Source organism: Microchirus variegatus, assembly GCF_963457635.1.
Source record: "Microchirus variegatus genome assembly, chromosome: 14".
NCBI classification, from domain to species: Eukaryota; Metazoa; Chordata; class Actinopteri; order Pleuronectiformes; family Soleidae; genus Microchirus; species Microchirus variegatus.
The window spans coordinates 25,661,179-25,676,538 of record NC_139815.1 but is presented as its reverse complement, the minus strand read 5'-3'; the positions used below and the strand labels follow the sequence as shown (position 1 = coordinate 25,676,538).

The 15,360-nt window shown below is 39.3% G+C and overlaps 1 protein-coding gene across 1 annotated transcript; it reads right to left on the bottom strand.

Annotated features, from left to right (window-relative positions):
• Positions 1–603: 603 nt before the first annotated feature.
• On the bottom strand, positions 604–14,315 carry LOC310936965 (mortality factor 4-like protein 1). Its single transcript, XM_083901137.1, has 12 exons — positions 14,184–14,315; positions 12,302–12,348; positions 12,141–12,208; positions 11,787–11,873; positions 11,220–11,300; positions 11,033–11,058; positions 7,903–7,994; positions 7,155–7,256; positions 6,955–7,043; positions 5,790–5,962; positions 2,549–2,633; positions 604–1,092 (listed from the first exon to the last, which is right to left on the bottom strand). Exons 1-12 carry the CDS (start codon positions 14,221–14,223, stop codon positions 1,008–1,010), a joined length of 975 nt encoding a protein of 324 aa, XP_083757263.1. The 5' UTR covers positions 14,224–14,315; the 3' UTR covers positions 604–1,007.
• Positions 14,316–15,360: the final 1,045 nt, after the last annotated feature.

The window sequence follows — 15,360 nt, the reverse complement described above, 5'->3', positions numbered from 1 at the left end:
GTTCATTCTGGGGTAATGGGGAAAAAAATTAGGCAATTCGTACAATCCGATGATGTCGCACGTAAAAAAAAAATATCTTCAATTTCTGCCAAATTAAAAATAATGTCACCTAAATTTTACACACTGGACCTTTAACATCACATTTGTTGTGCATTAGCATTTACAAATGAAGTTGAAAACATTTAGACTTATTTCCTAATTTATAGGATTGGAATCATGTGGATTTTCTTTCAGACACAGTCAGAATTCTTTGTTCAGGCGTCTCTTAAAATGTTTTGTAATGTCAAATGATAGTTTTCTTTGTGGGGCACATCAATCATAAGAATTGTCGTGATTGTTTTTTTGCTCCCGTCTATTTCAGAGGAATATTAAATCGTATTCTATAGGCCCTTTGAAGTCTTTCATGTCAGATGTGCTGACGTACGGTTGTGGGCTGAGCTGTGTGTGAACTGCGAGCCGTGAGCCTCGCTTTATTTCCAGCTTATTTCACCTGAGAGAAGTGGAAACAAAATTTAAAGACGTGAACAAGAAGTCACAAGATTGTGTAAAAACGTCTTTTTTTTTCTTTTCTTTTTTTTTACAAAATTGATACAAATACACACGATACAAGTACAAAAACATGAGCCGCTAACTGCACGTCATGTGGCAAAAGAAACACTAATAAATACACGCATGCAACAATAACAAATATCCGATGGAATGCACCTATAAACGCCACGGAGCTGCCCGTGGATGCTAACGTCTCGTTGTTTTTTCCTTGTGTCAAAGAAGTGAGAGGGAAATGACAAAGGGAGAAAAAAAGAGAGGCTGAGCAAAAAAAAACAAAAAACATATTGGACTTTTCAAATGTAACAAGCTCCTGAGACCACTGAGGAGTAAGTGCATCGGTTCAAGTGAAAAAATCTCATCGAAGTCTGCACTCAGAAGGGAGGCGATGGATATTTTACATGTGTTTGGGGAGAATGGTGTGACATGCTTGAATAGGAGCGACTCTGTGCTGAGAGCTCTCAGACAGCCTTGCGGTGATACTCTGGGGGAGCAACCTCGTAGTCAGTGGCACTGAAGAGGGTGGATGAATTCTTTGCCAGGTACCTGGAGGAAATATGACATTTTGTCACCATGGAGCAGTGGTTTCTTTTTTTTTCTTTCTTTTTTTCCTTTGTTAGAAGCAGCAAAACAATTTGCCCTTCAGTGTTCATCATACTGATTTTGGTTTTGCCCTTGTTGGTTTTTGTATATCTGTGTGTGTTTCTGTGACAGGCTTAGAACTTTGGGAAAACTTTTGGCTACTTTACTTTCTTGACTTTTGAGACAAATAAAAAGATGCCATGCTATTAGGGTCACACAGCAGAGTTGTGGCTAGCATTGTTGCCTCGCAGCAAGAAGGTCCGTCTGATGGGCCTTTCTGTGTGGAGTTTACATGTTCTCCCCCTAATTTGCTGTACTCAACTCGACTCAGTTTGGTACCAGCGACGTCGTTTTCCATCACTATAGCACCTCCGCAACATGGACGGAGGTCGTCACAGCACGGCTGCACGAAACCGCCGTGACGTTATCTTATAGGCAGACATAAAATCAGTCATACGGTGAAATGTCTCGATATTTCGCGGAGTGATATTCTATCGCTTTTGAGACACCAAGTATCGTTTCTTTTTAAGGCATATCATTTTTTAACTGATGTTACCAAAAAAACATTAAACTTTGTGGATTGGCGTTGAGAAAACTGAATTGACGTTCCAGTCCACTAGAGGGTGCCAAGTGTTCACTCTTACTCACTAGAGCTGTTGTACAAGTAAATCGCAATTAGTGCTGGGCGCTTTAACGCGTCAGTGGCGATTAACAGCGTCAATATTAACGCACGTTAACCCACGACACGTTCCCATGATGACTGACCGGAGAAAGACGCGTGTGACATCATGTTTATGTGCCGCGGCACCGGAGTCCAGGCACCATTTACCAGTTAGCTCCGTTAGCGCCGTTAGAACGCCTACAGTCGACCTGTAGTGGTCCGTTTATTAAACGAAAAGAGCATTGAAACGCATAATGCGTTAATGTTGACACTGTTAACCGCCATTAACGTGCCCAACATTAATCGCGATATATGATTTCACAAATATGAACTATTTTGCAATATCCTATCGTGACTTGAATATCGCGCTATATCGTACCGTGGCTTCTCTGGCGATTCCCACCCCTAGTGGACAATGAATGAATGTCATGCTGTGCCACAATTCAAACAATGGAGAATCTCATTCACTTTGATCAGCCGCTCTGTCTTTTTAGATTTAAAGTTTCCATAATTTATCGTAACAGAAAAGAAAATGAATCGTTACACACAAGTCATCTGGGAAATGCTTGGGGTTATTTTTTTATTATTATTCGATAACAGTCTCAGTCAGTCTGAGCAAAAAAAATTATCAATTTCATGACTAATGTTTGGAGGATTCGCAACAAGCCTGGCTGCACTAATACGGCGGTGGATGCAGCGTGACGTTTGAGAGTCACTCGAGCGTGAATCTGCCGAGGTGTGGTGGGAGTTGAGACTTACTTGAGGAAATCTTGAAGGTAGCTGAGCAGCAAAGCCAGACTCTTCTCGTCCAGCGGCGTGTAGGCCAGCATGGCTCCGATGCGAACTGTGAGAGGAACAAAAACACTGTTGAGTGTAAAAAAGTGTTTCACTGATGGAAAACAAGAAAGTTTCTTGTTACTTTCATGTAACTTAATTTACCGAGATGACTTTTTATGGATTTTAGATAAAGGTGTTTTTGCTTTAAACACAATAAAAATGTTTTACAGGCACAATAAGGGAAGGAAATATTGACGCTCCATTAAAGAAACATCTATATTGTTGTTGTTGTTTTTTTCACAGCAATCATGACTACATCACTACTGCAGTGTGAATTCAATTGTACTATAATAATTTACATAGTGTCGACAATTCTGTTCTCTAGATGGATCGATGAAACACTTTTCTTAGTTAATCTTAATTAACTTTCAAGAGTAGGAAAGAAAGCAGCATATTCACATTTTAAAAAGTTGAAATCAGGAGTTGTTTTTAAAGTTTGTAAAGGTCCACAACTCAAACTGTTTAAGTGAACATCAAAAGCGATGGCGAGTAATTTATTTATCAGTCAATAAATTATTAACTTTTGCAGCCGCAATTATTACGACATGGCACTGATATATATGATATAATGCATCTCATACGTCTCAAAGGAATAAGTAAGTAACAGTGGCGGTTGCTGATTCTTCTGCAAACTAACAAACAACTAGAATAAGGGAACGCAATAATTACGTAAAACTAAAATGCTATAACAGTGTTTTTATCAAATGAAAATGGGCTATATCGCCGAGCGAATAACACATAATGACCATCTATACCAGGGGTCTGCAACCCGCGGCTCTAGAGCCACATGTGGCTCGTCAGGCCTTCTGTTGTGGCTCCTTTGTAGTAACTTTAAATAAAAAAGTTAATTTTTATTTCATATTCATTCTCTTCTTTCAAAGTGAACACCTAATATTTAGAAATCAAGGTGATAAAATGTGCATTTTGTGCATCACATCCAATGTCCTGTCCATTTTTGGACCCACATATTTACTGCATCTGTACTGTACTCCAAATATTGCATTATCTATTTCAAAGTGAGTTACTTTTAATTAAAATTTTAATTTACACGAACGGAATGGAATTCTGCGTTTTATTCCAAAGTAATTTTTTTTCTCCACTTAAATAAAATGTTGGCTGTAAACAGCAATGAAATGTGAACAGTTTTATTTTTGTAGTTCTTAATGCAACAAACTCATTATTTTGTATGTAGCATATCTGTATAAAAAAGTTATATGTGATATAATCTTAATGTTATGGGTCAAATGGGTTTTGTGGCTCCAGAATAATTTTATTTGGGTGGATAGCGGACAAAAATGGCTCTTTTCATAGTAAAGGTTGCAGACCCCTGATCTATACTATATGGGAAGAGAAGCTGAGCTTCCATGGAAGTGACACATTTGTCCAATCACCGTTGAGCTCACCGCAGTAAAAAAAAAGTACAACTATTAAAATGTAAATACAACACAGCACCCTTGTTCTGTGTTTATGATTGTTTTTAGATGTCTCTAAGGCTTTTGATCGTGTGAACCATAGAACCAAGCAGGTGTGCCTAAATGTATGGTTAGATGGTTGTCTTGTTGGTGTGCTCACCAGACTGTGCAGGACTGATTGGAAGTATGACTCGATGTGTTTCCTGTGTACGTTGAACAACACGACGTTACATATAATCCCACTGAAAGTGTTTTAATTATAAGGAAGATAAATATTTCCTGACTTTTAAGTGTTGCGAAGTATCTTGTACATTTTTAGACCAGATGGACCGGGCAGACGACGAGGACATTTATTGTCAGTGTTGCATGTTTATACGCTCATGCAATGCAATGTGCCGTCGCGGTAATTTGGTTCCTTCGGTGATGGAGCGACGCTCTAAAGGAAGCCTTCAGAGACTGTAAGAGGCGTATAATGATGCTCAAAGACTCTTGTTAAAAAGGCCCAGATGGACTAGTGCCAGTGAAGTGTTTGCGAATGCTCGAGTCAACACGTTACAGATGGTTTTAGGAAACGCAAATGTATTTGTCGACTCAATGAGTCTGAAAATAGAGTTATTTTAAAAAAAATACTGACAAGCATTACGTATGGTGACACATGTAGCACGTCCCCAGCTTTGGAAACACGGGGTATAAATGCCTTCGTAAAAAAACTCTCTTTCTATTGTGTGTTTGCTTTTATTTTTTTTTGTCTGTCTTTTTTGTATATTATGAAAGTAAGTCTGCAAGAAGGAAAGAAATCAGTCCGGCTATGTAGGAAAAATGCTTCAGAATACATACTCATATAATTTGATGCAAAGGAATCATGGTGCGTCTGTCTAGATATATAGTAGTTACATGATAAAATAAAATAAAACATTTATAAAGTCACTCAAAAAACAGCATATTTACTAAATAATAGACGCAAAACAAAAAAGACAGGAGTAACAAGAAAGCACAGTTGTATTAAAGGCACCAAAAACTATCATTTCTACAATGATCTCAAATGAAACTCTACGTAACACAGCAGCAACAACACAAACTGAACTTTGTCACACTCAGGACGGACACGCTCTGACTTATATATCATGCGTATTATATTACATTTTCAGAGGAACTCCTATTGTGTATAACTGAGTGTAGCTGCTGAACGTGACACATTAAAGGGAGATTTACGACAGTTCAAACAACAGTTCAAGAAAAAATACCTGTGTGATGACTAATCTATTCTCACAGTTCACTGTCAGACGACCCCGCCCTGTCAGTTTGTCGTGGGACATCTGAGACCCACTCATCACTTCCTAGTAACCAAACCTATGTGTGAATGGAGTTAAAGCTGCAGTGCGTCACATTTTTGTTGTTGTTGTTGATGTTATTATGCTGCCTCTGTCGGGCCGTACGTTCAGCTCCGTCTGTCTTGAAATGGAACAAATCCCTTCCTGTGTGCAGTGCAGAATCATCACGGGGGGAGATTAAAACAGAGCTACGCTGAGAAACACAGAGAGTTGTGTGGAGCTGATTTAATCTATGACAAATGGATGTACTGCAGTTTTAAGTGTGTTTATCAAGTAATCTTTAAATTATTTTCACTCCTTTGGGGGAAACAGTGAAAACTTAGTCCTCATTTCTGTGGTTAAAGTTAGGGGTAAGATGTGAATTGTGCTAAGGGTTAGGATTAAGCTGGTTGTGGTTGTGTGTGTGTTCAGGGTCCCTACCAAACAGGCGCAGCAAGTGCGGAGCACCGTAGACCTGAGACATGGGCATGTCCGGGTGTTCAGCCAGGATCTCGGCGTACTGCGGCCTCTCGAATTTGTACAGCAGCTGCGTGCCCAGCATAACGCCGAAGTACTCACGAATCCCCGCCACCACTTCGTTAACGGCGTACTCCCTAAGTGAAGCGAGAGGAGAGAAGTCACGCATTTCCTCCAGAGAGCGATTTCGTGAGAAACCTAGAAGAAGAATCACTGCTCTTGTATTTGTTAAAAGACGTGCTTGAGACAGGAAATCAGACCACAGGGTTTATTCATAGAACTCAAAAAGTACGGAGAGAAAGTTTGTCTGGTGATGTACTCTATGTTATGGCCATCCATCCATCCATTATCTACCGCTTTATCCTCCACCAGAGGGTCACGGGGGCTGCTGTGCCTATCTCAGCAGACATTGGGCGATAGGCGGGGTACACCCTGGACAGTTCGCCAGTATGTTATGGCCAAAGGAAGAAATGATTCCATTTTTTGTGAGGAAGTTTGAGTCTTCCTACTATACACAAATGTCAAAATATTCAATTATTCAAGCCGTCAGAGCAAATAAATAATAAAATGAAATGTACGAGCCTGAATTTAACATGTTCTGTCTCTATTGTGTTATTCTTTTGTGAACCGACTTCTTTTGTGTGCTTCTACGGCTAACAATTTGATTGCGGGAGACTGAGCGGCCTTGGCGTAAGTTTTGCACTCTCTCTAGTTCAGTTTCTGATGTTTTTGTCATGCTCTGACGCTCTGTATTGTATTGTACTGTATTGAAAACCTGTAAGAGGCAATATTATTTGTCTATTCTAAGTGTATATTTTTCAGTGATTTTATCTTTAATTTAAATCAAATATCCAATCATTACAAGTATTGTTTTTTTGTTTTTTTTTACCTCATCTGCAATAAAATGGTAGTCTGACAGAAAAGAAAAGAAATTCAACAAGATGTGGGCATACCAGCAGCATAAGGTTAATTTAGGTACGACAGTTATTATCACACTGTGGAAATTGCATCAGACTGTGTCTGGTGTTCACTCTTGGATAAACACATAAGGATAAGAATACGTAATCATGAACTTGTCACACAAATGCAGCGACACTGAGTTTCTCTACAGTATAGGTGCTTTTCTTACTTATTGTCCGAGTTTCCTTTTGATTTCTTGTAGTTTGAATAGTCCTCCAGGACGGTCTCTACGCTCTTCTTAGCAGGCAGATGAAACAACTGAAAGCAACGGAAAATTCACATTTCAAGTCAAATGTACACAATGTATAAAACGAACACAAAACAAATATGACGTACGACGTGTTTGTGGCTGTTATTTAAAAAAAAAACCTGTTTTTGTCGCGTGATGAGGTCCCAGTCGTCAACCAACCAGGGCTTCAGCTCCTCGGGAATCTTCACCTTTACTTCCACGCGGTTTGTGAACATATCCTCCTGGAAGGTCAAACACACACACACACACGCACACACACTCAAACCATTGATATTTATAGCTTTCTTTTGTCCTTAAGTAGACTGACAGAGAAGAAAAGAAAAACTGCATGTCCTTCATCTTGGGTACAGTGGGTATAGAGAGCAAACACTACCTGTCCTGGGTACAAAGCAGAGTATCATAAATGATATTCTCTTGTTTGGATACAGATTGCGCTTCTCTCGTGGACATAAATAAATGCAAATCGTGTTCCCCCATCGTCATTACACTGTGAAATCAGTTTTTACGTGAACATAAGAAGTCTAAGCCAAAAGTCTACTGTCTATATCAATTGGAATTTTCAGTTTTTTCACCCCTACAGTATCTTCACAGAAACGTTCATGAAATGTCTTCAAACACACAAAACCCAGCAAAAATGCTGTCAAACCGCTGTAGTACATATATATGTTATGCCAGGCCTGTATGTGCTGCAACAGAAACACACCAAAAAATAGAGACGACGACGACGTGGAGCATGTGCACAAAGACCCTTGGAAATATTATGGATGTTTTACTGTGACGTGGGAATATTGTCTCATCTTCATTCATATAAGCAACTGTCAGGAGGATTTTCCCTGTGGGTCAAGAAGTGATGATGATTCTACATACACTCTCGACAGTAGGATCCACCCGAGCCCTCTTCTTCCGTGGTCCCTGTGGCCCCGTTTCTCCGCTGCTGGTGCCTTCACCCGGCCCTGGGGCTAAACAAGACACCGATTACAGCTTTTTAAAATGCATTAAGAAGTGAAGGTTAACGGTCGAGTAAAAACTCTGTGAGATCAGTTTCGTAGGTTGTTCAATTAAATGTTTTTTTTTCATTTATTTAACTAGAATGATCGATGGCTACTTCCCCCCAATGAGACGCTGCTTCAAGGCTAAATGGATGAGCAGGTAAACAACAGTGTGCCGTGTGTTCTGTATTTAAATGAAGCTTCCAGCTGATTCAATTTAATTCTGGGTACTTTGACGCATTTTCTAACTTAAGTCAAGCATTGTGTCCACGTCCATCAGAGTCATTAACAGTCTTCTATTCATTTTAACACACTTCATAGTTCATTTATTTGTTTTACAATTACAAGATGCACTGTTGATTGCTCTCTGGATGTCATTATCTGTAGCAATGAGTGAGTCCAATATGTACTGGTGCTTTTACATACATTAAAGCTGCACTGTGGTGATTTATTTTCTTAATTTTTGTTGGTGTTAAAGTTCACATTCTGGCCCAGTTTGGTCTTCCCGGGCAGAACCACTATAACATTAGTTGTACGGTGTGTCTATCATCTGAAAACAGGCTCTGTCATGAAATACTATCAGATGTGACTGAGAGAGCAGCAGCAGAGCAGGGACAAGAAGCGTTAGGGTCGTCTTGTCAAACTGTGAACTTTGCAAATGATCAGATCAGAGTTCACTTTTTGTTTTCAGTCATAGTCCAATCTGTTAGCAGTCATCTCACTTTGCCTGTCTGTTTCAACATAAAAAGAGTCACTTCCTGTGTCGCCGGGGGACACAAGATCTCAACACTGCTATACTGAGAAAAACTCTTATGATTGTTGTGTGGAACTGACTGTGGCTGTGACGTCAAATGCCTTGAACAAACATTTAAGCGTTAAAGGCACAGTAGGGTTTCAATTAAAGTAAAACAATGGCAAAAGACCTAGCATTGGCAATTTCCCATTAGACTGTTCTGTTCTTGCATACGCCACACAACAATCGGCTGTTGTCGTCTCTCTGAACTCTCTCTTTGCAGGGCCAGTGCATCTGTGGCCTCACACTAAAGAGCCCTGACATTTTATTGAGTGCAGAGGATCATCGAGAGCATTAAAAGTTCATTAGCTATCACAATTTTAAAAAGGCAAACCTTACGTAAAACATTGCAGCAGCACTGTAACGCAAATTAAGTCATTAAATGGGAAAGAAACAGTCCATTACCTTCAATACAAAATATCCATTGACTATCTTTAGGTACCTAACAGATTAAGTTTATTGAATAGAGCTTGAATTGTCACTGTAATGACTATAGAAACTGTCCTTTAAACAACTACGTGCCTATTTGTATTTTGCCCTGTTACCCTGGAAATAGCCTCGGCAGGAGCAAAAGCTGTCTAGTCTCATTTCCTCCTAAATAATTTGACATTATTTTTATGTCTTAGGGAGAGAACGAGATTTTGTGGGTATTTTTGTAGGGGCTTATTTAGAGTTACAAGAGGAGACGAGCAATGTTTGTGTCCCCAGGTGATATTACCATTCGTTCACCATCTTTAAGAGGCAGCGCTGAGGGTGAAGGTACTTAAACCCGGTGCTGTATTGTGCTATAATACGCACCCCAGCGTGAAAAACATTCCCATCACACGCTGCAACGGCACATTATCAAGATTAAGCATTTTTTTCCCACATCACGGGTGTTCATATTACGGCGCAATACTGGCTCTGGAGGAAGTTATCAACCTATCACGTATGAACTCTGTAGAAGCAAACTGAAGGCTTGTTGTCCCAGACTCCTCCCAACTTTTATAAACCCTTGGTAAAACTTTAGATTTGGGAACACATATTCACCATTAACTAGGTGCTTACTAACATATATAAGTAGCATGCTAGCGGTTTATTAGTAATCATTAAGCACGTATTAACACCTTATTCTACATAACCTTATTCTACCGCTAAGATTTGTATGAAGTATATAAGGTGTTAATATGTGCTTAATATTTACTAATAAAGGGCTAGTGTGCTACTTATATGCATGTTAGTTCAGTATATCATGCAGCCCCTACTCCAGAGTTACCAATTTGTTATCTTGCTCTCATGTGTCAAATTAGCAACAGGACCACGCCCCCTTCCTCAGCTCTCAGCCCACTTGTTGGCATTTTCCAAAATCTCAGCTTCAGAATCAGGGGTTTACGTTAGCCTTTAAAAAATATATTAGTCATTTGCAACATTTGTGCATTAAAATATCTAAAAAGAAAAATAACATTGTTATATATATATTGTTGAGCAGTCCACTAATATCAGCCAATGTTTCCAACACAACATTCATAGAAATCTGTATTATTATCGGTCTACAAATGCAAGGAGCGTCTGCACGACTGTTGATCACATAACTGTCCGACGGGACCCTTAACAGGCTTCAAACTTGGCAGATGACTTGCTAAGATCACCAGTGTGTGCAGTGTCAACTGTGGAGGTGTTTGGATAAGAGATAACGGCAGAAATGCACCCTCTCACACAGACAAATTGTCCATTAATCACGGGCACTGCACTAATTCAAGGTAATGGACCGTTTCATTGTGGTCGCCTTTTAATAATGTTGTCTGCTTTACTTTCCGAGGCAAATCACCTATGAAAGGAGATAAAGCAGGAAATATCCAGTGCTGCTGGTAAGTCCTGCGTTGTCTTTTTTTTCTTCATTTTATTGTGTGTATTTGTTCAGTAATGGATCTTGACCGCTCATCTGTGTTGTTTGTTTAATTCCCCTCGTATAAAAGCAGAGAGACCACAATTCCCATGATCCCACGCTCTTTCCAAACATCAAACCACTCCTTTGTTCTTGTCTTAACTGACCCAAAGTTGATGATATTTCAAATTTTGTGCATTAAAGCTTTATCTTATCTTGACTTCATGATTTGTATTACCTCTTTGGTGAACGTCCCCATCTGTCTCTCAAGTCTCGCTTATCATAACTAAAGTCAGTAATGAAAATGAACTCCCATATACAAATAAAAGTTAAGAAGATTTTTTTACTTACTCTTCTGTTTTGCCTTTTTTGCTTTCCTTTGAGCCCAGACAGAAACAAAACAACATTGTGATGTGAGTGAGTGACATCATTCAGGACATACATATAACAATATGATACTTTATAACAGTGTATCCGTGTAAATGATGTGTTTGCAGCGTGTTTAATTATTGATTGATTGAACAACGTGAACACTTACAGATCAACATTTTTCTGCTGCACGGCAGCAATCTTCTTACTTGGTGCTAAACCCCTCATCTTTCCCTCAACATAATGGTCCCTGTGGAGGAGAAGAAGAGTGAGAATCTTCACTTCTGTAAAGCGCAGAGCTGCAACTAACAATAACTTCCATGATCAATTAACCTGTTGATTATTATTTTTTGTATTATAAGTTATTAGTTAGTATTAATAAAATGTTCTCAAAAGTCTTGTTTTGTCCACAAGCCAAAATTATTCCATGTTATGAAAACAGTGTTATGGTGCAATAAAATGTTAATATTGAAGAAGCTGTTTTAATTATTAAAAATAAACACTTAAAAAAAAAAAGGTGATTAATTTAGTCATCAATTAATAATCGATTAATCGTTACAGCCCTGGTGAAGATGGACAAGGAACCATATATGGCACCTTCATGGAACTTGATTTTCTACTATTTTAATTTCCAAGTATGTATGAGTGTTCTGCAAAGGGTTCTAAAAAGGTCTTACATAGTCTTACAAAGTGGTCATACATACAGTACATACTGTGCACAGAGCGGTAGACTTACTGATTGGCCTTCTGAAGCTCTTTTTGTTTCGCAAGGTTGCTGTCCACATATTTGAGAACTCTGCTTTCAGGAACCCATTCATCCCAGCTGTAAAAAGAACAACATTTCAAGCCTCAAAACTCCATCAGGATGAGAATAAACAGCCTATTCCATACATCGTACATACAGAACATACTGTGCTCGGCTCACACACAAACACATGAGTTGTAAATGTAAGGACACACATGTAACCTTGACCTGAAGTCTAAATCATGACGCACTATCATTGTCAAAAATGTCCCCACAACGATAATTGTGAACTAAAATGTGTCCTTGCAAAAGTAGAAAAACATGGGGGGGGGGAAATCTGCTCACTTTTTGTTCCATCCGCTGTAATGAATGAAGTATTTAATCAGCTTATCCTTTATGCTGATCTTTACACACTGTAAAATAAGAGAGACAGGCCTGAGTTAGTCATTGGCTGACATTTATTTTGTTGTTAATAATTGACTCATTACACACACACTAAAACACACCTTTGCCTCGTACAGCAATGGCCCATGAAAGCACAGGACTCTTTCACCTGCGAAGAGGAGAAAGAAAAGGGAGAAAAACAGCGTATAAACATTCAGGCAATGAAAATGCATTTCCTGTCATGAAACATTGAGATTCACAGTGCTATTCAAAAAAAATATGTCTATAAACTGGAAGGCTGAGGGTGAGATTCCCAGTTGATGTGTCCCTGGACAAGACAAATGACCCATGTTGCTCCTGATCGCTGTGCCGACAGCATGCAAGTAGGTATGATAGAAAAAGTTTGTGTGTAATTCGAGCACATTTTTGTACAATAACAGTTTCGATGTTACAACTCAATTTGACAAAATCATCATGTTATGAACACATGTTTGGCAGCAGGTCATCATTCAACGGGGAAGGTCGTGCGATTGATCCCTGGCAGCACTCGTCTACATGCCACTGTGTCCCTGGTCCCTTAAATTGCATTCAGTGCTGTACGAATATCCGAGTGAATGACTGAATGGATCAAAATCTTGATTCGGTGATATATTGTCGTCCTTCCTCGTGTAATACGATAATCGACACATCAGGGCAGATATCGATTGACAAGGGTCTCAAACTGGCGGACCCCCCAATCGATTGCATGCAGCCCCCCACTTAATATCATGTTATGATGAAAACATGGCCCACGAACTCACAGTCTTTTAAACACAGTGTGTAGCTGAGGCACAGCTGCCAGTGAGGTGATAGAAGATATGTTTGCTAGTAATGTTTTTTAGAACAGTAATAATAAGACATTTGGTCAGAATTATCCCATTACTAAATGTATCATACAGTATACAACGTTCAGTGACATATATAAATTACGCTTGTTAGGGCCCGAGCCACGAATGGCAACATGGTACAAATTTTCATTAGAGTTGTCCACACTACTATTTATGTTATTTAAAATAAATGTCTGTTTTTGATATTAATACATTAGGGTTTGTTCTCGAGGCCGGACGGTCATTTGAGTTTGAGAGTTAGACCGATATCGTGATGTATCACTATACGATCGCCTAGCAATATAGCGATTATCACATAACCGCTGTATCATGATATTATTGGTGGACTGTGTATCATGTACATCAAAGTGATTCCCACCCTTACTGTTAAGTGGTCATCAATATTATAAATGCATATATGCATTAGCAGAATATAAATGCCAACCATTTACATATTACTACTGTTACTACTTATATTGCTAAACATGTCACTAAATGTTGTGATGCTAGCAAAATATTACTAAAAGATACAACAACCAAGAATGACTGGAAATACAGTTATTTATTCATCTCGCTCTGGTAATAGGGTATGTTTTTGTTATAGGTGGGACATAAACGTGTTAAATTACTTCATTAAACCCAGTTGTTGAACTGAAATGTGTTATTTCCCCCAGTGTCTGTGTAAGTTACTGTCTGTGGCTACATGCAGCATGTTAGCATGTATCCCAAAGCAAAACATCAACAACGAGTCCTTAAATGTGTGTGTATCTATCACAACTAAGTTATGTCGTCACTGCGATATTCAACATTATCGCATATCGATGTTTTCCTCCACCTAAAATCGTTAAACACCGCACCCCAACGACACATAGCATTTGTACACATGCTAACCGTTAGCCTGTCGCCAACGGCTTATTTCAACATTACGCGTTGTTATTAGGTGAAAAAGCCTCTACATGCGTCAACCCTGCGTGTGTTTTAAGTCAATACCGCGCATGTATTTGCGGTTATTCGGGCTTTATCTTGTTTTTTCCCCGTGAGGCTGCGACAACGACGACGACAACAATAACAACAACAACAAACCCGCCCCTTCTTCACACGCTTTCTTCGAGCAGCGCTGCTGTTTCCACGTACGAACCTTCTTGAAATTTAGGTTTAGGGTCCTGTTTTGGCGCCATTCACAGACTCAGCTGGACGGTTGTCTGACCGATCAAATCCGTGCATCGCCAGCGTCCATCTCTTCCGGTCACAAACACCTCCGACATCGGTGCCGAAGCCAAGGAGAAGCCGAGACTGGCCTGCTTGCTGGCGGGTCACCTGACCACGAAGCCGCGGGGCTGCGCTGCGTTCACGGGCGACCTCCAAAAATCGGAAAATCAACCACTTCTTTTGTTGTTGTTGTTGTTCTGCTTCCTCTCACTTCCCCCCTGCGGTTGACAACTCACGTGACAGGCGCACTACCGCCACCTTCTGCTCCGGAGTGTGCGTCACAGCCTGACACCGAATAACTAATAATAACTAAGCAGATTTTTGATGGTCAAAACCAACACTTTCTTAACTCTTCTTTTAGCTATAATTCAAAGAACGAGTTGATTAAATTATTACCATTCAAAAAACAGTTTAATATGTTTTATGGTTTTATTTTCGATTGAAATATGCGAACGGTGCAAATCGTAAAATAAAACCGACAGACTCACAGCTGTACATTCAAACAAGTAAAAACAAGAAAATCCCACCTCTTCCTATAATGCCTCAAATATAAAGGAAAATGTTTACATTTAAAGTCAGTTAAAAATCCACAAGAGGGAAAAATCACTGGATCGGCTATGGGACAGATGAAAATGTAAAATAAGATACTATATCGCATGCTTTGCACAGACTGTTAAACTGTAAATAAAAATCATCAAATGTATTTAAGCTGAGTCTTTGTGTTTGGGCTGTTTAGTTGTGCTTTTTTGGGGAGAACAATATTTGTGACACTTGGAGAATTGTGTCTTTGAAATGACTCAGCACAAATGTGTTGTTCACAGCCTTATACGTTCATCAATGGTCAAAAATGACCAGTATTGAAGTATTGTCTCAATTATAATTCCTACATGAGCTGCTGTAAACACAAATATGACACTTAATCCCATCATTTAATCCCAGTGTTTCTAAAGTCCAGTCAGTACACAAGCAAAAACAACAACAACAACAACAACAAATAATGACGACACAGAAATGCTTTTGAGTCACTCTTAAAATATACGCTCACACACACAGTTATATACAGTACATACACATGCATTTATACAGATTCTGTTACTTATCGGCTG